Below are 24266 nucleotides of genomic sequence, written 5' to 3'. Positions count from 1 at the left end.
TTCTTAAAGTACAAAAAGGTTAAATAAAACATCACTACATACATCCAAACTTCAAACCATACAAATCTCATACATACAGGGGATCTCCGGGTTGCATAAAAAGTGACAGATTGGCCGTGAGGGAGACTGGTGCACCAGTATGCAAAAATGGATAAGAGTTTGTAACAATAATGCATGTATCAATTGCATATATTTGTAATCCAAAAGTTTAGTACGCGTCCCCAATATTCACAAGCCAGGTGAGTATAGTCTATACCCCTATGTGTATCGTTGAATATAATTACGTTAGAGCGTTTGTAACCTGGGGGAGCTTAACCTCGCTGCATCTTTTTCACAGGTACACAAATAAGTAAGAGAGAGATGTTATAAATAACAGTTCACTTCGATACCTGTCTTTTTCACGCGGTTGCTCTTCTCTCAACGGTTGCTCCCATAACGTAATGTCTTCTGGGGTAGACCACGAGCAAGCCGAGGATCCTCTGAAAAAGTGCTGCAAACCGACGAGTCTTAGAGCTCGTTTCACTCCTTTCCTTGAAGCAGCATGGAGCACCCGGAAGAAGCTCCATGCTGCTTCAAGGAAAGGAGTGAAATGAGCTCTAAGACTCGTCGGTTTGCAGCACTTTTTCAGAGGATCCTCGGCTTGCTCGTGGTCTACCCCAGAAGACATTACGTTATGGGAGCAACCGTTGAGAGAAGAGCAACCGCGTGAAAAAGACAGGTATCGAAGTGAACTGTTATTTATAACATCTCTCTCTTACTCATTTGTGTACCTGTGAAAAAGACACGGCGAGGTTAAGCTCCCCCAGGTTACAAACGCTCTAACGTAATTATATTCAACGATACACATAGGGGTATAGACTTGATTCACCTGGCTTGTGAATATTGGGGACGCGTACTAAACTTTTGGATTACAAATATATGCAATTGATACATGCATTATTGTTACAAACTCTTATCCATTTTTGCATACTGGTGCACCAGTCTCCCTCACGGCCAATCTGTTACTTTTTATGCAACCCGGAGATCCCCTGTATGTATGAGATTTGTATGGTTTGAAGTTTGGATGTATGTAGTGATGTTTTATTAAACCTTTTTGTACTTTAAGAATCTGCTGTATTCTCTTCATTTACTTTATACAGTTGTGCTTGTTTTTGCCTAGACTTTTAGAAACCTGTATTTTAGGTTTCTACTCTCTTTTTTACGTTGTTATATGTGTATTGACTCAGGGTTTATGTTAGGGTGTTAGGTGTAAACATACATTTTCTTTCCCCATAGGAATCAATGGGGCTGCGTTACGGAGCTTTACACTCCTTTATTGCAGGTGTTAGGCTTTTTTTTTAGCCGGCTCTCCCCATTGATGTCTATGGGGAAATCGTGCTCGAGCACGTAAAAGCAGCTCTGGTATTTGTGTGCGGTATGGAGCTCAACGCTGCCATATTGCCCACAAACGCAGGTTTTTGGTAAACCTGTAATAGCAGCGCTATTAAAGGTAAGCGGTGGAAATAACTTGCAAGTTATTAGCGAGCCGCTCATAATGCAAAACTCGTAATCTGGACGTTTGTTAATAATGTGTTTTCAACATAGTACAGGGTGAATTAAATTTTCAAATGACTCTTTTTGTTTGTTTGTTTTTTGCGTTTTCCATACTGTCCCAACTTTTTTGGAATTGAAGTTGTATTTTTGATGTTTTTTGTGCCACTTTTTTGTTTTGCAAAACAGTTAAACAGTGCTCTGAAGTCACAGTAATCATTCTTGCGTAAATCCCGATTGCGCTCAAGTGATCGTGTTTACTTTCAACTTGTAATATGAGCGGTAAGCCCAATGAGAACAAACACCTGAGATAAACCCCTTATTGCTCGGACACAAACATTTGTGCTCCACTCATAATCTAGCCCTTAATATTGTTTTAGTTTCTATAAAGCAATGAGCACCACCATTTTGCTTTTGTTGAGGACAATTGGAGGCAGATTATAAAAGAGCACTAAAATGTTGAAACAATGGCTGTGTAGAATGTATTAGGTTACTTTATCAGCTCGTTTATAACTTACTAAGGGCCGCACCAGAGGATTTGAGCTTTGAACAACAAGCTTTTAAATATAAGATAACTAAGTTACAACATGGTGGCAATGCAATACTTTATATAAACTCTGGGGAATTGGAAAATCCACAATTATCATAGTTAAATTACAGGAAAATGGGTAAATGTCATAATGAAAGTTCATTGTTTTAATACACATTACATCTTAAATTGTTTAAATATTCCTATAAAACCTTACACATAAATAGGGATATTATGGGGATTTCAAATGAATTGCAATTGATTTGGATTTGAAAAACCCATAAAAAAAGGTTCTAATGTATACAAATTCACAGAGAATGGAATAAGGAGTACAATACCTTCTTGTCTTCATTTCTTTGTTTCTAAATACAAACTTGAAAATAAATGCAACATACAAGGGGTCTAGAACTTCTATATTATGGTTCTTAAAATGTTTAATTTATATTTCTGGCAAACCATCACTTATATTTCTTGCAAGCTTTATTCAGTTTAAATATATATGGACTAGATGACATCTCTACATGCTGCTGCCAGAACCTGCTTTGTTGTTCTGACAATATATTGCAAATCTTTTGCAGAATCTTTTTACCTTCAAAGTAAATTTATCATAAATTGTTCTGATAGAAGTTGTATATTTGTCCCCTTTGTTTATTTAGTTGGTGACTTTAGTTGAAGTAACTTGCCATTGACTTAAGGAACAAGAGCAAATAAACTGCTCTGAGCATCTGATGATCCTACTAGAGTGAAACTCTATTTATTGTTATCCAATACAATATTATAACTGAAATGCCTGAGAAATTATATTAAAAAAAAAATTGAATCTGACTACCATCAGATATTGGTTTTTATACCCTGCAACAAGTTATCCTGGTTTCTAAGGACTCTAGGAAATAGTCACAGGTTTTCCTGCAATATGGGCTTATATATCTCTTGAAAGGGAAAAAGGAATGCATCAAAAAATATATATAATCTTGAGGAGTAGGATCATTTTGATGGCTTTATACATGCATGCCACAAATTACAATAAAGAATTCCCATTTATTGAATTTGCTATTGCAATGCTCTTGGCCACTATAATTGGTCACCAAGACCCCATCATAGTTTGCTGACAAATAAACCCCAAAGTGACTAATTCCATCCGAGGGCCAAATAAAGGGGTGCAATTACTTGAGCTCAGTCAATATATCAATGTCCACACCAATAGAATAGGCTCCAGTTTTAGTCCAGTTTATTTTATAAAGCTTTAAGTCCCAAAAAATCTCAAGCAGAGAGACCCTCCTGAGAGAGGTTTTAGGGAAAGTTAAAAATAAGGTGAAGTCATCTGCACATTTCTCTGTAGTATAACCTATGGTAACCCCAAGTGTAAGAGAGTACAACCTGATTGCTGCTACCAAGGGCTCCATTGCTAGAACAAACATTAGAGGAGAAAGTGGACACCCGTGCCTCATGCCATTGGATGTATTAATATTTGCAAATGGGGCTGAGTATAGGGCCTTACTAGCTACTTGTAGGGCTTTAGGAAGCCCAGAGAACAATAGAACCCATAAAAGATACAGCCAGAATAACCTGTCAAAGGCTTTTCCACATCCAAAGACAGGGCAGCTTTCAATATTCCCCTTTTCCTGACCTACATAAAAATATTTATAATTTTATGGGTATTGTCTGATCCTTGTCAATATATGAATTCTTGCCCAAACCCAGTATTATTGTGGCAGGGAAACAAATCTATGATTTGGGTGTTTATAAAGGACATATTTATACAATCATCCTTATGATTGAGTTGAAAGTACAGATAATAATTGTATTTGCCAGTGCGTATCCCTGAGATCTAAGGAGGCCATAGCACCTACTCATTCCAGTAGAGTTGTGTCTATTTGGAAAGATTCTATAGTAAAATAATGCATTCTTCTTTGAAGCAGAGAACTGCTCTGAAACTGTCTTTACTTACTTCTTACTTCTTTTACTTACTTTTAGTTTATTTAGAAACGGGTACTTCCTAGTCTACATCAGGCATATTAAAGTCCCCGACACCTATAACCTTGCCGCCCTTCATTGTAATTTCATCAATTAAAAGTTGATCTGATGCTTAATCCTATAATGGAGGCCTATATACTACTCCTATTCTAAACATGTTTCCCTTTGGTTTCTATAGTTACCCAAACTCTTTCTACATTGACATTGGAATTTCATGTTGCACAGTTCACATGTTGATAATCACCATTTTTTCCTAATAAAACATTCAAAAATATAGCTGAAATCACAAAACGTGCAGACAAACTATAGTTGTTTGGAGGTATAGCAATGTTAACTGTAAAATTACTAAAAAACGATATGTAATTGTTTATTGCACACATTAATTAATATTAAACGCTTTGACATTACAATATAAAATTATTATTAATTAGCTATACTTTCATTGTTTATTTTGTCTCTTTTCCTATAATGTAACCAAAATAATTGGTGATTTTCATAAGGTAGACTGCACAAGTCAGTTACTGTTTGAGCACTGTAGAAGGTCATTTATATCTGTCCTTAACTGGACATAGGGCCTGAAATTCAAAACCTTGCCGCTCAGATGAGATATGCTAAGAAGTCTCGTTGGTATGGTGAGACCCTTAAAAAAATTAGAAACACAAATTTTATCTTGAGAAATGCTTATGTTGCTATGTAGTGTTCAATATGTGAAATAGACACTCCTACATTACAAAACAACTTTTAAAAAATCCCAAAGATTTTATAAGTTTTCTCTCCATACCAGTGAGGGTTTGAAGTGTTGCTATGTCTACCTTAGTGGTGGGTGAAGTTTGGCAAATAAAAAAACAAGTACAGTATAAAATGTGTTATTGGGGCCTATCTATCAAGCTCCAAATGGAGCTTGATGCCCCGTGTTTCTGGCGAGCCAGAAACAGCAGTTATGAAGCAGCGGTCACAAAGACCGTTGCTCCATAACCCTGTCCGCCTGCTCTGAGCAGTCAGACAGACATCGCCGGAAATCAACCCGATCGAGTACGATCGGGTTGATTGACACCTCCCTGCTGGCGGCCGATTGGCCGCGAGTCAGCAGGGGGCAGCGTTGCACCAGCAGCTCTTGTGAGCTGAATACGGAGAGCGTATTGCTCTCCGCATTCAGCGAGGTCTTGTGGACCTGATCCGCACTGTCAGATCATATCCGCAAGACCTTTGTTAAATAGAGACCGATGTATTCAAAGTTTTTACACTCATCAGGTATGTAAATTGACTACAAAAAAGTCTTGGAATTACAGGGTGTTTCATGTTTCAGGTCATCTGGAATGATTTACTTTTGCGTTCACATCATATATTTTGCTTTGCTGAAGTTCATTAAAATTCCTTTAGAAACCCCACATCCTGTGATAACCCAGTCTGTTATAGTTATTTGCATTTGTAACCCGGACTTTGCTGTTAGATCCTTTTTTTTCTAATTTAACCAGTTTATCCAATTCAGCATTTTTTCAGATTGATTAGAATAGCTTTGAAATCGATAAAAAAAAAGACTTGAGCTGCTATATGGTGTTTTCCTGTACACATTTTGGGCTCACCTGAAACGGAAGTTAAAAAACAGCTACTTAACCTCTCCACCTCCTAAAGTGTGGTGAATTTCAATCATCCGATTAGTTTGGGTCACGACTGATTGACAGCCCACACTCATTTGTAATTGGCAGCACAAGAGTATGGGGCAGAACTGCACAAGCCAGGTTGGGTGGACGAGGTTTATGACTGTGAACCTCTTCCGCTCGCCAGTTGATAAATGCAGCCCATTGCCTTATGCAAGGTTAGTGCCTCTAAACACAGAGGTGCATTGAAACTAAAGCATATACTGTATGTACCATCAAATAACATAACTGAAAAATGTGTAGAAATGTCCAAAACAATTGTACACAAAAAACCTTAAAGGGCCATAATAGCAAAAACAATGTACATGCTCTAATTAGTGTATGTAATTTTACAACTATCAGCCATGCGCTACTGTGGCTTTAACCCCTGCATCTGAGTTGCTGCTGATTGGAGCAGCAGCTGGTTCTGCCTTGCTTTGCATGTGTTAAACACGAAATAGCATAGGGTTGATAGTCTTAAGTTACATGATCTACTTCAACGATTAAAGCCCTTTAAGTATAAGAAAAATGCATTTTAACATGTAGTAAGAGTCTCACATTAAAGGGCCATTATACACTCATTTTTTCTTTGCATAAATGTTTTGTAGATGATCTATTTATATAGCCCATAAAGTTTTTTTGTTTTTTTTTAAATGTATAGTTTTGCTTATTTTTAAATAACATTGCTCTGATTTTCAGACTCCAAACCAAGCCCCAAAGTTTTATGTGAATACCGTCAGCTGCCTTCTCCAGCTTGCTCCTGTTTGTGTAAAGGGTCTTTTCATATGCAAAAGAAGGGGGAGGGGGGAGTGTCTTATTTCCCACTTGCAGTGGGCTTTCCAGCTACCTTTTCAAACTACCTTTTTTATATCAGTATCTGTGCATCTTATTCTTTATAGTAGTGTCTACTACATGCAGTTATATGAAAATGAGTGTATACTGTCCCTTTAACAGACTCTACCCAGTAATAAACTTAGCTTTACCCCTTTATACTAATTTTGCTCCTGTAATCAATTTAAACTTATGGAGAAGAGAAGGAAAAAGAGAATGATATGGAATATTTATTGTCTATTTGTTTTATTTCTCTATTTTCTGAATAGGTTCTCTAAATGGTAAAACCAAGATGATGTTTATTAACAGAACAGTGTCAAAAACGATTAAAGGGACAAGAAACCCCAAAAATGTCTTTCATGATTTGAATAGAACATACAATTTCAAACAACTTTCCAATTTACTTCTATTATGAAATTTGATTCATTCTCTTGTTATCCATTGATAAAGGAACAGCATTACACTACTGGCAGCCACCTGAACACATCTAGTTAGCAAATCACAAGAGACAAAGTTGTGCAGGCACCAACCGCAGCTAGCTCCCACTAGTGTAGGATATGTGCATATTCTTTTTCAACAAGAGAATAAAGATAGAAAATAGAAGTGAATTGAAAGTGTCTTAAAATGACATGCTTTTTCTGAATCTTGCCAGTTTATTTTTAACTTTCCTATCCCTTTAAGTGATGCTACAAAGTGTGCCAGTGTCCAATTGTTTTGTATTCTCTAGTATAATGAGTCATTCAAATTCAGTTTACATCCATGTTTGTCTTAATAAAGTTACTGTACAGCACACTGATGTAAACCCTACAATAAACCTCTAATTATAATCTGTTTTCCCTTTTCTTTTATTTAAGGTGATACGAGATAAATTCAATCGCGTTTTAAAACGAAAACCTTCTCCTGCGAAGAAACCCACTGAAAACATTTCAACACTTGTAATAGATGACATGAAGGAACAGGTATTGTAAGACAAGCTGAGATACATGATAAGTAACATAGACATAGGGCAGAATAATTACACAAAATGCAAATAACAAAATAAGAAGACTAGATGCAAGTCTAGAGCCTTAAGACCCTCACGGGTGATTAGTTTGCGCTCTATAAGTACCCAATAGATAGATAGATAGAAGTCTAAGCCAAAGAGACATAGGGCAGAATAATTACACAAAATGCAAATAACAAAATAGGAAGAAGACTAGATAAAAGTCTAAGCCAAAGAGAAGGTTTGTTAGCAATACGATTGTATGGAATATCCATGAAAGAGCAATCTGCATGTTATACATAACTAGGCCATAAGCTATGTTTAAAAATACAAACCCCCAAGCTAAAGTTACAAAAAATTAAAAAGTACAATTACAGAAAAAAATAAACAAAGCTATCCAAAATAAAAAAAAATTAAACCTAAACCAATACCCATATAAAAATAAAAAATCACCCCCAAAATAAAAACACCCCCTAATCTAATACTAAACTACCAACAGCCCTTAAAAGGGCCTTTTGTAGGACATTACCCTAAGTTAAACAGCTCTTTTACTTACAAAAATTACCAATCACCCCCTAACAGTAAAAACCCTCACCCACCAAACCCCCCCAAAATAAAAAAAAATTACACTAAAAAAAAACTAAACAACCCTAAAGGGACATTTGTATGGGCGTTGTCCTTAAAAGGGCAATAAGCTCTTTTTTAAACCCAAAAAAACCCTAATCTTAAAAAAAAACACCCCCCAAAAACTTTAAATTAAAAAGCCTAAAACTAAGCCCCAAATAGGTACTCACTGTTCCTGAAGTCTGGCGGAGAAGGTCTTCTTCCAGGCGGATCCATCATCTTCTATCTTCATCTGGAACGAAGGCGGCGCGGAGCGGATGTGCATTTAATCTTCAGTGTGCGACGGATGATCGCATGAAGAGGAGCCTCCATGCCGCTGAGGACTGCCGCCATTGAGGACCGCCTCTGAGGATCCGTGCATCGGGGAAGCCACCACACCTCTGCTCTGCATCGCCTTTGCTCCAGATGAAGATAGAAGATGATGGAGCCGCCTGGAAGAAGGCCTTCTCCGGCGGACTTCAGGAACGGTGAGTACCTATTTGGGGCTTAGTTTTAGGATTTTTTTAAAAAAAAAATATTTCTAAGATTAGGGATTTAATGTGCTTGGAAAAGAGCTTTTAAGGGCAGTAAAAGGGCTGAATTGCCTTTTAAGGGCAATGCCCATACAACTGCCCCTTTAGGGGCAATAGATAGTTTAGGTTTTTTTAGTGTTAGTTTTTTTTGTTGGGGGGGTGGAATTTGGTGGGTGGGGGCTTTTTACTTTTAAGGGGGATTTAGTCATTTTTAAATGTAAAAGAGCTGTTTAACTTAGGACAATGCCCTACAAAAGACCCTTTTAAGGGCTATTGGTAGTTTAGATTAGGGGGTGTTTTTATTTTGGTGGGCTTTTTTATTTTTGATAATTTTGTTTATTTTTTTCTGTAATGTTAGACTTATTTTTTGTAATTTAATGTTAGGATTTTTTATTTTAATTGTAATTTAGTAGTAAATGGGGTTAATTTAGGGGGTGTTAGTTTAGGGGGCTTAGTAATTACATTAGTTACTTGCGTTGTGGCGGCGTTGGCGGTATAGGGGTTAATATATTAATTAGGTTTATTGTGATGTGGGGGTTTGACGGTTTAGGGGTTAATAGGTAATTAGGTTTCTTGCAATGTGGGGGATTGGCGGTTTAGGGGTTAATATTTTAATTATGCTATTTGCGGTTTAGGGGGTTAATTACTTTATTGTGTTGCGACATGGGGGTTGGCGGTTTAGGTGTTTGTTAATACTTTGTGCGGGAGGTTAGGGGTCTTTTTTGTTATACTTCATGCGGGCGGTTACGTTTTTTATTTTCTTGCTGGTGGTTACCTGTTTTTTAGTTATTTCGTTCGGCCGATTGTGTGTTTTGTTTTTTAAGTCTTTGGGTTTGCCTATGCTGCATTCAGGTGGATTCCGAAAATGGCAGGGTGGTGAAAGAATCCAGAATCCAGGTGGATTCTTTTGGCTGCGTGGGCGCAACCAACGTGCGCAACTGGCGACAGCGATGAACGTGTTACAAACGCGATTGTATTAAAATTTTTAAAAAGGAGCTAACAGGAAAAGCAAATGGGCCTTAAAGGAACAATAAACCGTTAACAAAATGCTAGACATCATGGTTTGTTCAAGCAAATATTAGCCTCACAGTAATATCAGGGGTGTAATTAGACATCACTGGGCCCCAGGGCAAGGGACCCCCTCCCATATTCAATAGTGCCCCATCTGGCTTTCTAATAAACAGAAGCTGATCCAGTAGCCAAATAGAAGAGAAGATCTGTTTCTCTGTGACTGAGTCAGCCTTTCTCTTTGGTTAGTCTGTGCCAGAGAGTATAAAATTAGTGCAAATATGGTGGCATGTTTTTCTGTACAGCAATAGTGTGGTGCCCGTTTTGGAAACCCTGCCACCATATTGTTAAAACAAATCATTACATTTTCCTTAAACTGTGAGCCCTGGTTCACATGGGGCACAAAGAGTGACAAGACATAATGTAGGTAGAGCTGTCCTCGCCACTACTAATGCTGGGCCAAATGGGACCCCTAGACTTGTGACCTCTAAGACACCTAGGTTAAGCCCTTAGAGGAATATGCTGATGTTTTTACTAATATTAGTTATATAAAAATTAAAGATAAAAGTTTCCTTTTAGCAATAAGAGCTGCCATATTTTAACTAAGTCATCCTTGGTTAAAAAATATTATTAGACTTCTCTTGTTGAGGCCAATCAGGAATGATTTTGAATTAGCTGAAAGACACACCTCACAAGCATAAACGCAAACACTTTTGGCTAGATTATGAGTTTGTGTCGGTAATGGTGTGTGGTGCTAACACACAGTTTTTCCTTACCGCTCACCACAGACAACACTGGTATTACGGGTCTTTAGAAACCAGGCATTAGCCGCAAAAAAGTGAGCGTAGAGCAGAATTTAGCTCCACATCTCACCTCAATACCAGCGCTGCTTACGGTAGCGGTAAGCTGGCAAAACATGCTCCTGCACGATTTCCCCATAGAGATCAATGGGGCTGATTCGGCTGAAAAAAAGTCTAACGCAGCCCCATTGATTCCTATGGGGAATCAAAAGTTATGTCTACACCTAACACCCTAACATGAACCCCGAGTCTAAACACCCCTAATCTTACACTTATTAACCCCTAATCTGCCGCCCCTAACATCGCCGCAACCTACATTATATTATTAACCCCTAATCTGCCGCTCCGGACACCGCCGCCACCTACATTATACTTATGAACCCCTAATCTATAGCCCCCAACATCGCCACCACTATAATAAAGTTATTAACCCCTAAACCTAAGTCTAACCCTAACCTTAACCCCCCCTAACTTAAATATAATTTAAATAAATCTAAATAAAATTACTATTATTAAATAAATTATTCCTATTTAAAACAAAATACTTACCTATAAAATAAACCCTAAGCTAGCTACAATATAACTAATAGTTACATTGTAGCTATTTTAGGATTTATTTTTATTTTACAGGCAACTTTGTTTTTATTTTAACTAGGTACAATAGTTATTAAATAGTTATTAACTATTTAATAACTACCTAGTTAAAATAAATACAAATATACCTGTAAAATAAATCCTAACCTAAGTTACAATTACACCTAACACTACACTATAATTAAATAAATTACCTAAATTAACTACAATTAATTACAATTAAATTAAATAAACTAAATTACGAGAAAAAAAAACCACTAAATTACAGAAAATAATAAAATAATTACAATTTTTTTAAACTAATTACACCTAATCTAATCCCCCTAATAAAATAAAAAAGCCCCCCAAAATAATAAAAATCCCTACCGTATACTAAATTACAAATAGCCCTTAAAAGGGCTTTTTGTGGGGCATTGCCCCAAAGTAATCAGCTCTTTTACCTGTAAAGAAAAAGACAATACCCCCCCTCCAACATTACAAGCCACCACCCACACACCCAACCCTACTCTAAAACCCACCCAATCCCCCTTAATAAAACCTAACACTACCCCCTTGAAGATCACCCTACCTTGAGACGTCTTCACCCAACCGGGCAGAAGTGGTCCTCCAGATGGTCCGAATTCTTCATCCTATCCGGGCAGAAGAGGTCCTCCAGATGGACAGAAGTCTTCATCCAGACGGCATCTTCTATTTTCATCCATCCGGAACGGGTCCATCTTCAAGACATCCGACGCGGAGAATCCTCTTCTTTCCGACGACTGATGTCTTGAAGATGGACACGCTTCGGATGGATGAAGATAGAAGATGCCGCCTGGATGAAGACTTCTGGCTGTCTGGAGGACCTCTTCTGCCCAGTTGGGTGAAGATGTCTCAAGGTAGGGTGATCTTCAAGGGGGTAGTGTTAGGTTTCATTAAGGGGGGATTGGGTGGGTTTTAGAGTAGGGTTGGGTTTGTGGGTGGTGGGTTGTAATGTTGGGGGGGTATTGACTTTTTTTTTACAGGTAAAAGAGCTGATTACTTTGGGGCAATGCCCCGCAAAAAGCCCTTTTAAGGGCTATTTGTAATTTAATATAGGGTAGGGATTTTTATTATTTTGGGGGGCTTTTTTATTTTATTAGGGGGATTAGATTAGGTGTAATTAGTTTAAAAAACTTGTAATTATTTTATTATTTTCTGTAATTTAGTGTTTTTTTTCGTAATTTAGTTTATTTAATTTAATTGTAATTAATTGTAGTTAATTTAGGTAATTTATTTAATTATAGTGTATTGTTAGGTGTAATTGTAACTTAGGTTAGGATTTATTTTACAGGTATATTTTATTTATTTTAACTAGGAAGTTATTAAATAGTTAATAACTATTTAATAACTATTGTACCTAGTTAAAATAAAAACAAAGTTGCCTGTAAAATAAAAATAAATCCTAAAATAGCTACAATGTAACTATTAGTTATATTGTAGCTAGCTTAGGGTTTATTTTATAGGTAAGTATTTAGTTTTAAATAGGAATAATTTATTTAATTGTAGCAATTTTATTTCGATTTATTTAAATAATATTTAAGTTAAGGGGGTGTTAGGGTTATACTTATGGCGGCGATGTTGGGGCCGGCAGATTAGGGGTTAATAAATGTAGGTTGGTGTCAGCAATGTTAGGGACGGCAGATTAGCAGTTAATAATAAAAAAAAAAAAAAAAAACAACAAGGAAGAGGCGCCAATGGTGCAGATCAATGGTGGTTCTTATATTATATCTTGGAGCCTCTATCTATTGCTTTCATTTATAGGAGTTAATAATATTTAACTAGTGTTTGCGAGGCGGGAGTGCGGCGGTTTAGGAGTTAATACATTTATTGAAGTGGCGGCGATGTCCGGTTAGGCAGATTAGGGGTTAAAAATTTTATTTTAGTGTTTGCGATGTGGGGGGCCTCGGTTTAGGGGTTAATAGGTAGTTTATGGGTGTTAGTGTACTTTTTAGCACTTTAGTTAAGAGTTTTATGTTACGGCTTTAGCCCATAAAACTCTTAACTACTGACTTTTAAATGCGGTATCAGTCTTGACAGGAGAGGGTGTACCGCTCACTTTTTCTAAGACTCGTAATACCGACGTTATGCAAGTCCCATTGAAAAGATAGGATACGCAATTTACGTAAGTGGATTTGCAGTATGCTCGAGTTGCGGAAAAAAGTGAGCGGTACACCTGTACCTGCCAGACTCGTAATACCGGTGGGCATTAAAAAGCAGCGTTGGGACCTCTCAACGCTGCTTTTTAAGCTTAACGCAAGACTCGTAATCTAGGTGTTTGTTTTTGTTTTTTAATTTCATCATAGGGACATTTTTAAATGTCTTCTTTTAAATGAAACAAAAAATAAGTGTTTAGGCAAGATATACAAAAAGCTAAGCATGGCAGTCTGCATTGCAGGCAAGTGATGTATGGTGAAAAGTACACAAAATAAGAAACAGTAAAAAGTAGAGCGATAGAGTAACTAAGCTAGAAAGACAATAATTACATAATCACTGACAAGGATATGATCATACTGATATATGTTATATACTTTCTCAGAGCTCCTGTGAGGCACGAGGAAGACATCCAGAAGGAGCATATGCAACCACCATGCTGCCAAACCATCATCGGCACTACACACATCATGGTGTGTTTGAGGACTTTGCCTGCTAGAGGTATGGAAGAGTGGGTCAGTTTCTGATGAATACCAACTCTGTTTCTTGGTGGTGGTAAAGACATTACTTTTGACATTACCCTGCCACAAATGAACCCCCAGTGGAACAAAGCATAGAGCAGCCTTCAGCTACCAAAATCTGAATAGACTGGATTTTTGTAGACATAAATATAAAGCCAGAAGACCTCAGGCTACCTCTGGAGAGGTGTGTTTATAATATCTCCAGGATACAAAATGTCTTAACCACAACTTTTCTCTTACACAAATGGAAATCTTCTGTACAGAGAGAGGTGTGATTATTATTATCCCTTCACTACTTGAGAGATTATAAAGTGCCTCTGCTGAAGAGGAAGGCTAAAGATGAACGAGTGGGAAGAATGAGAAACACAGCTACATAAGAATATGTTGTACAGAGAACAAGTAATTAGCAGAGGATAGGGCTGAGATATGTTGAGATGAGCAGAGTGTATCTTTCTCCTCTTGTGAGTATTGGTATAACAGGTTATGTTTGTAACCACATTACGAGATAAACTTGATAGAGCAGCACAGTTACCTAAGCATCTCAACTCCTTTTTTGCATTTCTATAGAGTTTTATATAATGCTGCCATTATATGCAGCACAGAGGCACAATAACTCCAAAGAACATACAAATATGTCATCAACCACTTTAAGCACAGCAGACTATAATAATTCATTGAAATACACATACACAAAATAAATCAATAGGGCAGAAATGTTAGTCAATTCATAAAGACATGACATTTATTATGCAAATGAATGGTCAGCTACAAGGTACTCAGGATCTGCTGGACTATCAAGTATAACAGCAGAGATACCAGAACAGTCTTGCAGTTCCCTAGTGCCTTTGAAGCTTTAGATATCAGGGATCAAAGAAAAAGAACTTACATATAAGGGGCAGATTTATTTCATTTTACTGGTTCTGCTCTTAACCCCACACAAAAATATACCCAAAGATTGGTAAGCTTAACAACGTGCCCTGGAGTTTGTTTCTATTACCCAGTTGTAAGGACATGAAACACAAGATACTGGTAGAAAAATGAAGGGAGATGCAAAAGCTAATCTATATAAAAGGAGCATCAATATGGAGATTGGATACATAACTGCCATGTGCAACACCAGTGTGTTTATTGCCTTTTAGGCCCATCATTTCAGCAAAGAGTGGAGTTCAGCATCTGCATTCTTATTAAAAGGGCTGAAATAGAAAGGGAAACAAGAAATAACGCATTAACAAGTTGCAACATAAACCAGCTTAATATATTTAGGCAGTGGGGTACCTGCCTAGCATAGTTTTGCAGAATATTATGTAAATTAATGGAATAAAGTAAAAAGCAAAGAAGACAATCAGAGCCACTTAGTACAGAGTACAAACATAACAAATAAAATGTATTCAGATTACCATATTAGGAGGACATGGTGTTTAACTAGTGAGCTATAACGTGGTAGCTCCCACCCTAACCTCATCACTGTCAGATAAACCTGACATATATTACAATCGGTTTGTTGGATGATCTTAAAGCAAGTTTCTATGACCATTCTTATCACATGAAGTTATTTTATGTGTTATTGGTTAACTGTATAGACCTACATTATATTATTTATATTACTATAAACCTTATATTCATTTATATATATATATAATATATATATACAGGGAGTGCAGAATTATTAGGCAAGTTGTATTTTTGAGGATTAATTTTATTATTGAACAACAACCATGTTCTCAATGAACCAAAAAAACTCATTAATATCAAAGCTGAATAGTTTTGGAAGTAGTTTTTAGTTTGTTTTTAGTTATAGCTATTTTAGGGGGATATCTGTGTGTGCAGGTGACTATTACTGTGCATAATTATTAGGCAACTTAACAAAAAACAAATATATACCCATTTCAATTATTTATTTTTACCAGTGAAACCAATATAACATCTCAACATTCACAAATATACATTTCTGACATTCAAAAACAAAACAAAAACAAATCAGTGACCAATATAGCCACCTTTCTTTGCAAGGACACTCAAAAGCCTGCCATCCATGGATTCTGTCAGTGTTTTGATCTGTTCACCATCAACATTGCGTGCAGCAGCAACCACAGCCTCCCAGACACTGTTCAGAGAGGTGTACTGTTTTCCCTCCTTGTAAATCTCACATTTGATGATGGACCACAGGTTCTCAATGGGGTTCAGATAAGGTGAACAAGGAGGCCATGTCATTAGATTTTCTTCTTTTATACCCTTTCTTGCCAGCCACGCTGTGGAGTACTTGGACGCGTGTGATGGAGCATTGTCCTGCATGAAAATCATGTTTTTCTTGAAGGATGCAGACTTCTTCCTGTACCACTGCTTGAAGAAGGTGTCTTCCAGAAACTGGCAGTAGGACTGGGAGTTGAGCTTGACTCCATCCTCAACCCGAAAAGGCCCCACAAGCTCATCTTTGATGATACCAGCCCAAACCAGTACTCCACCTCCACCTTGCTGGCGTCTGAGTCGGACTGGAGCTCTCTGCCCTTTACCAATCCAGCCACAGGCCCATCCATCTGGCCCATCAAGACTCACTCTCATTTCATCAGTCCATAAAACCTTAGAAAAATCAGTCTTGAGATATTTCTTGGCCCAGTCTTGACATTTCAGCTTGTGTGTCTTGTTCAGTGGTGGTCGTCTTTCAGCCTTTCTTACCTTGGCCATGTCTCTGAGTATTGCACACCTTGTGCTTTTGGGCACTCCAGTGATGTTGCAGCTCTGAAATATGGCCAAACTGGTGGCAAGTGGCCTCTTGGCAGCTGCACGCTTGACTTTTCTCAGTTCATGGGCAGTTATTTTGCGCCTTGGTTTTTCCACACGCTTCTTGCGACCCTGTTGACTATTTTGAATGAAACGCTTGATTGTTCGATGATCACGCTTCAGAAGCTTTGCAATTTTAAGAGTGCTGCATCCCTCTGCAAGATATCTCACTATTTTTTACTTTTCTGAGCCTGTCAAGTCCTTCTTTTGACCCATTTTGCCAAAGGAAAGGAATTTGCCTAATAATTATGCACACCTGATATAGGGTGTTGATGTCATTAGACCACACCCCTTCTCATTACAGAGATGCACATCACCTAATATGCTTAATTGGTAGTAGGCTTTCGAGCCTATACAGCTTGGAGTAAGACAACATGCATAAAGAGGATGATGTGGTCAAAATACTCATTTGCCTAATAATTCTGCACTCCCTGTATATATATGTTAATGGTAAAACAGACATTACCCAAGCGGATGTGGGTAAAGCCCGATGTACTGTAATTCCCCCATCTACATTATTTCTTTTGCCTCCACCTTGGGGGTTCAAGGAAGGCACCCCACTGATCCTCTGGCATCCACCCCAAGTGCACCTTGGGGAATTACAGTGCATGCTATATATGTTTGATGCAGTGACTCCACACTCTGAGGGGATTTTTGATCATACATCAGGCTTTACCCACAGCTGTTTGGGTAATGTCTGTTTTACCCGGTAAATCCTAGGATTACCCTGACTTTACCCATAACATATATATAGTTATAGATAGATATAAGTATATGTATTTTTGAAGCCCTGAATACATTTCTAATACTTGGTTAAAAAAAAAAGTGACAAGCAAAATATTGTAGATGATTATATTTCCCAGAAGTTATTTTACTATATTTGAATTCCAAAGACTTCAGGGGCAGATTCACCAAGTTAAAATACACATTGGCTGCCTACTACTAAAGCAATACACAAGAGATTACTATTTATCTGTGAGATCATAGAAACCATAAAGAGTTTTTCATTACTGTATTGGAGAGGGTTCATAACTACATAAATGTCTATTCAAGTTACTTCATAAACATAGTAACAAACTACAAAAAGTGTTTCTCTGTCAAGTTATGTAAAGAGACTGGCACTGAAAGGAAGAACTTGTTTTGATTGTACAATATTTTAATGTTAACCTGAATAAAAAAGTATTTTTAAGTGTTAATCTGTTCTTTTATTATTTTTTTACATTACATATGTATAGGATTATCCTATATAATAAAAGTCCAAGTGTGTTTGTCCAAAGCTGTAATGCGCAGTAGACACTGCACGTGAGGACAAACACACCTAGCCTTAATCCAACTGACCTCACCTGGCATCTGGCATGGAGTGGGCGTGGCCGGGGGGACGTGATGTGGGCGGGGCTGGGGCATGACGCGGGTGGGCTGGGTGTGATGCAGACTTGGTAGGTGTGACCGGGCGGGCTTGAGTGGAGCCGGGCATGACGCGGGCGGGGCCTCATGCCGTGGCTGACTGCCCATGAGAGACAGAGATCTCAAAATAGGGGGTATAGAGAGAGCAGAAGAGGGGGGATAAAGAGAGGGGGGAGACAGCAAAAGAGGGGGCATAGAGAGAGCAAAAGAGAGGGGGGAAGAGAGAGAGCAAAAGAGAGGAAGAGAGACAGCAAAAGAGAGAGGGGAGAGAGAGCAGAAGAGAGAGAGCAAAAGAGGGGGAGTGAGAGATAGCAAAAGAGAGGGCGAGAGAGAGGGAAAATGAGAAGGGGAGAGAGAGCGAGAGCAAAAGAGAGGGGGGAGAGAGAGAGCAAAAGAGAGGGGGAAGAGAGAGCAAAAGAAAGGGGAGAGAGTAAAAGAGAGGGGAGAGAGAGCGTGCAAAAGAGAGGGGGAGAGAGAGCAAAAGAGATGGAGAGAGACAGCAAAAGAGAGGGGGAGAGAGAAAAAGAGAGGGAGAGATACAGCAAGAGAGAGAGGGGAGAGAGAGAGAGCAAAAGAGAGGGGAGAGAGAGAGCAAAATAAAGGGGACAGAGTACAAGAGAGATGGCAGAGAGAGAGCAAAAGAGAAGGGGAGAGAGCGCAAAAGAGAGGGGGAGATAGCACAAAAGAGAGGGGAGAGAGTGCAAAAGATAGTGGGAGAGAGAGCAAAAGAGAGGGAGAGAGACAGCAAAAGAGAGGGAGAGAGAGAGCAAAATGGAGGGAGAGAGAGCAAAAGAGAGGGGAGAGAGAGCAAAAGAGGGGAGAGAGAGAAAAAGAGAGGGGAGAGAGAGAGAGGGCAAAAGAGAGTGAAGAGAGAGAGAAAAAGAGAGAGGGAGATCAAAAGAGAGGGGGGAGAGAGCAAAATGGAGGGAGAGAGAGAGCAAAAGAGAGAGGGGAGAGAGAGCAAAAGAGAGGGGAGATAGAGAGAGGACAAAAGAGAGTGAAGAGAGAGAGAAAAAGAGAGAGGGAGATCAAAAGAGAGGGGGAGAGAGAGCAAAAGAGGGGGGGAGAGAGAGAGCAAAAGAGAGGGAGAGAGACAGCAAAAGAGGGGGAGAGAAAGCAAAAAAGAGGGGAGAGAGAGAACAAAAGAGAGGGGGAGGAGAGAAAGCAAAAGAGAGGGAGAGAGACAGCAAAAGAGGGGGGGAGCAAAAGAGAGGGGGGAGAGAGAGAGCAAAAGAGAGGGGGGAGAGAGAGAGCAAAAGAGAGGGGGAAGAGAGGGAGCAAAAGAGAGGGGGGAGAGAGAACTTTTTTTTTATTATGATTGATAAACCAACAGGAAATTCATCTTTACACACAAATGGTCCAGGGGATTGAAGTTCACTATTATATATATACACACACAAAACACACAGAAACACTGACAGGCAGCTGCCCAGTTTCCAGCAACCCAGGCTTTAAACCCCTAAACATAGGGAACCATTACAAGCATTATCAACACAACACAAAGAAAACACAGTAATGTTTAAAAGCAAAACTGGGGGAGGTCAGTTACATTTGGCGCCAAAGGATCAAGCCCAGGACCACATAAAGGTCTTCCCCTTCCTGGGACCCTAACCAGCATCAGTTTGAAAGTGTGCATTGTGTGGATGCTGGTTCAGGGCTGTGGAGATTACAGTGGCTTAGGATGTGTACCCAGTCCAGTCTGTGGGGCCTATTTATCAAAGGTCTTGCGGACCTGATCCGACAGTGCGGATCAGGTCCGCAAGACCTCACTGAATGCAGAGAGCAATACGATATCCGCATTTAACATGGCACCAGCAGCTCACAAGAGCTGCTGGTGCAACGCCACCCCTTAAGACCTGCGACCAATTGGCCGCCAGCAGGGAGGTATCAATCAACCCAATCGTACTTGATCGGGTTGAATTCTGGCGATTCCTGTCCGCCTCATCAGAGCAGACGGACAGGGTTATGGAGCAGCGGTCTTTAGACCGCTGCTTCATAACTGCTGTTTCTGGCGAGTCTGAAGACTCGCCAGAAACACGGGCCCACAAGCTGTATTCGAATCTTGATAAATGGGCCCCTGTGAGTGCGGTCCATTCCTGTGTTTTGTATTTACTTAGGGGAGATTACAAAAGCCTGTGTCACCCTGGGAGGTTACCAGTTGGTTTGTTTGAAAGTACGCATTGTGTGGGTACCGGTTAGGGTCCCAGGAAGGGGAAGACCTTAACATGGTCCTGGGCTTGATCCTTTGGTGCCAAAAGTAACTGATTTCCCCAGTTTTGCTTTTTAACATTAGTGTGTATATGCTGGCGAGTGCCAGGTTTTCTGTGTGTTGTGTTGATAATGTTTGTAATGGTTCCCTATGGGCCTGTCACCCAGGTTGCTCAGGGGTTAGCTGTCTTCATTGCTGGAAACTGTGCAGCTGTCTATTAGTGTTCAGGGTTGTGGAGTTTACAGTGGCTTAGCATGTGTGCCCGGTGCAGTCTGAGAGTGCAGTTCATTTCTGTGTTTTGTGTGCAGGGCCGCCATCAGGGGGTGACAGGGGTGACTCCTGTCAGGGGCCCAATGAGCCAGGGGGGCCCCATGATGCAAGAACTAAAAAAAAATTTTTATTTTTTTTTTTAAATTTGGGCAGCCACCAGTGGGTACTACAGCAGAGTGCTAATTGAGCATGGGAAATCTTATTACAAGGAGTAAAGTATTACCCAGCTCATTAATGTACAATTTTGAATTCACAGAATTATTTTTGTTTGCACATTTACAAATATGATTCTTTAAAAAGTGATCTCTTAATTTCTATTTTTTTTTATCATGCATGTCACACACTGTTGATTTAGGTAGGTGATGCAAGGTGCATAAATGTTTCCTCCTGTGAGTGTTTCTGTGGGTGTCTGTGTTTATGTCTTTGTACTTTGGTTTGTTTCTCTAGGAGTGTGTATGCATTTTTTATCTGTGGGTCTCTCTGTGAGGGTGGGTGTGTATGTCTTTGTGCATTTTCTGTGGATGTCTGTGAGGGTGTGTGCATATGTCTTTGAGCTTTTTCTGTGGGTGTCTCTGTGAGGGTGTGTGTATGTTTGTCTTTGTGTATTTTCTCTGGATGCCTCTGTGAGGGTGGGTGTGTATGTCTGTGTTTTCTGTGGATGTCTCTGTGAGGGTGTGTGTATGTATGTATGTATGTCTGTGTTTTCTGTGGATGTCTCTGTGAGTGTGTGTGTTTTATGTGGGTGTCTCTGTGAGGGTGTGTGTATGTCTTTGTGTGTTTTCTGTGGATGTCTCAGTGAGAGTGTGTGTATGTATGTCTTTCTGTGTTTTTTATGTGGTTGTCTCTGTGTGTGTATGTCTTTGTGTGTTTTCTGTGGGTGTCTCTGTGTGTGTGTGTGTGTATGTCTTTGTGTGTTTTCTGAGGCTGTCTCTGTTGGTGTTTCCTTGGGTGTATGTGCAAGTTTGAGTTTGTGTGTGTGTGTCCATTGTCTGTTCCTTTTTAGGACATTTTGACCTTACTACTAATTATTCACATCTTTCTACAGACTTTGAGACTAACAAGACCTTTCCGGAAGTAACCAATCCACCATTTAACCTTTAAATAATTGTTTAGGCAGTTCAGGGCCCTTCCTTTCAGCCACTGCATGCTGTTGTCATAATTTAGTTGTCATCTTCCTTTACAAAAAGATAATCAGAACTCCATATTTTGTTTTCTAAATCTCCTTTTTTTTTTACAAAAATGTAGTTTACCTCATTACTTGTCAGGTCAATGTAAACAAGTGCTAAGTGTCTGTTTGGGTGTCTGTGTCTGAGTGTGTTTCTTTGCGTGTCTGCTGGAGTGTATATATGTGAATCCTTAAAGGGCCATTAAACCCAAAAAATTTCTTTCATGATTCAGATAGAAAATACAATTTTAAACAACTTTCTAATTTACTTCTATTATCTAATTTGTTGCAATATTTAGATATCCTTTGTTAAAGAAATAGCAATGCACATTGGTGAGCCAATCACATGAGGCATCTATGTGCAGCCACCAATCAGAAGCTACTGAGCCTATCTAGATATGCTTTTCAGGAAAGAATATAAAGAGATTGAAGCAAATTAGACAATAGAAGTAAATTAGAAAGTTGTTTAAAATGGTATTCTCTATCTGAATCATGAAAGAAAAATGTGGGTTTAATGTTCCTTTAAGTGTGTGTGTTTGTGTGTTTCAGTGTATGAGTGTGTCTGTGTGTGTGTGTATGTCACTACCATTACAACATTTCAAAGTTTAAATAGACACTTAAAAATAAAGTGCATATACGTTTTAGTCACTTGGTCAAAAATTGCACATGTCAAAGGAAGGGGGGGGGGGCCTGATCAATGGTTGAGTCAGGGGCCCCAAAATTTCTAGTGGCGGCCCTGTTTGTGTGTATTTTTTTATATATATATATATATATATATATATATATATATATATATATATATATATATGTTCGCATAGTTTAAGTTGAGAATGACTTTCATTAAAAATTAGATTTTTCAAATGCTCATATCTCTGGACTGAAATTATATATCTGGCTATAGTAAACATGCATATTTTTCTACACATTTCTGTATATGGTGATACCATATTAATTACATGTTATGTTCTAAACAATATGGCACAATGTAATACATTTTTCAATATTTTTCGTGATGTGTAGGAAATTGTCATGAGTTATATCACTACTACATCACTATTGATGATGTCATAGGTGATGTCACTAGTGATGTCATTGATGATGTCATCAACAATGTCATGTGTGATGTAATCAGTGATATAATTGATGATGTCATGCAAAGCAACCAGGGCAGGGGCAGTTTAAATCAGGAATTTCCTTGCTTTTTAACGTTACATTAACAACTTAAACTGTAATATATATTCCCAGCACTCACTGCAATCTTCACATTATTTGTGACGTTTTTGGGACAAACCTTTCCCTTCCTCAGGCTAGGTTTTTCCCTGAAACGTCACAAATATAGTGAAGGTTGGAGTGAGTGCTAGGTCCAGTGTACCTATTAGATATTTTTCCCTAAGCAGCCTCGAGTTGTTGATTGGAGTGAGAATGCACTTATCCGGATATATATATATATATATATATATATATATATATATATATATATATATATATATTATATATATATATATATACATACATATATATACAGTATATATATTGCTGTCAAAAATATATATATATTGCTGTTAAAAAGGCAAGTGTGTGACTCTTTATCAATGTATAAAATTTGTGATACACAAATACAAATCTAAATTTACAAATACAACTTTTTTTGGAAATACGATTTCTTTTTTTTAGAATACAAATCTTTAATCAGGTGCAGATTGCAGAACTAGAACACAGTATCAGGAGGGGCAATGTGGCTTGTAGGCTTCTCCATGAGTGGCAATGAGCAACACCAGCAAATTTGAAGAGGTACAAAATTTTAAAATACATGAAAAAGTCACTCACACACAAACTCACAGTATATATTGTATATATAAGCACAATAAAGACAGCACACTCTTGAAAATTGCAGTCTTTACTGGGCTTTTGTGTAGCTTTACTGGCACCCTGGTTGTTTCCTCTATTTGTTGGCAGCTCCAACAAAGTTTTACGTACACACACACACACACACACACACAGTCATGGCCAAAATATTGGCGCCCCTGCATTTCTGTCAGATAATGCACCACTTCGTCCAGAAAATGATTGGAATTACAAATGTTTAGGCATTCTCATGTTTATTTATTTTGTTTGTATTGGCATGACACAAAAAAATGGAGAGAAAAAGGCCAAATCTGACACATTCTATGCAAAACTCCAAAAATGGACTGGACAAAATTATTGGCACCTTTCATTTAATATTTAGTAGCACCTTGTAAAAAATAACTGAAATCAATCGCTTCCTATAACCATCAATGAGTTTCTTACATCTCTCTACTGGAATTTTGGACCACTCTTCTTTTGCCGACTGCTCCAGGTCTCTCAGATTAGAAGGGTTCCTTTTCCCAAATGCGGTTATGAGATCTCTCCACAGGTGCTCTATGGGATTGAGATCTGGTCTCATTGCTTGCCAGTTCAGTACTCTCCAGCGCTTTGTCTTAAACCTTTCCTGGGTGCTTTTTGACATGTGCTTTTGGTAATTGTCCTGCTGTAAGACCCATGACCTCTGACGGAGACCCAACTTTCTGACACTGGGCCCTACATTGCACCACAGAATTCTTTGGTAGTCTTCAGATTTCATAATGCCATGCACACAGTAAAGACATCTAGTGCCTGAAGCAGCAAAGCAACCCCAAAACATCAGTGAACCTCTAACATGTTTGACTGTAGTTACTGTATTCTTTTCTTTAAAAGCCTCATTTATTTTT

General features: G+C 38.6%; 1 protein-coding gene across 1 annotated transcript in view; it reads left to right on the top strand.

Moving 5' to 3' along the window:
* ASIC4 (acid sensing ion channel subunit family member 4) overlaps positions 1-15053 on the top strand; it is a 668821-nt gene extending 653768 nt beyond the window's left edge. Inside the window, exons 9-10 of the mRNA XM_053698163.1 lie at positions 7356-7460; positions 13576-15053. Coding sequence (XP_053554138.1) covers positions 7356-7460; positions 13576-13689 — 219 coding nt within the window. The 3' untranslated portion in view covers positions 13690-15053. The remainder of the gene's footprint in view (positions 1-7355; positions 7461-13575) is intronic.
* The last annotated feature ends 9213 nt before the right edge of the window (positions 15054-24266 follow it).

This window comes from Bombina bombina, chromosome 1 (assembly GCF_027579735.1).
Source record: "Bombina bombina isolate aBomBom1 chromosome 1, aBomBom1.pri, whole genome shotgun sequence".
Taxonomy (NCBI): Eukaryota; Metazoa; Chordata; class Amphibia; order Anura; family Bombinatoridae; genus Bombina; species Bombina bombina.
Note: the sequence above shows the minus strand (reverse complement) of the source record. Positions and strands in the feature narration are given on the sequence as shown.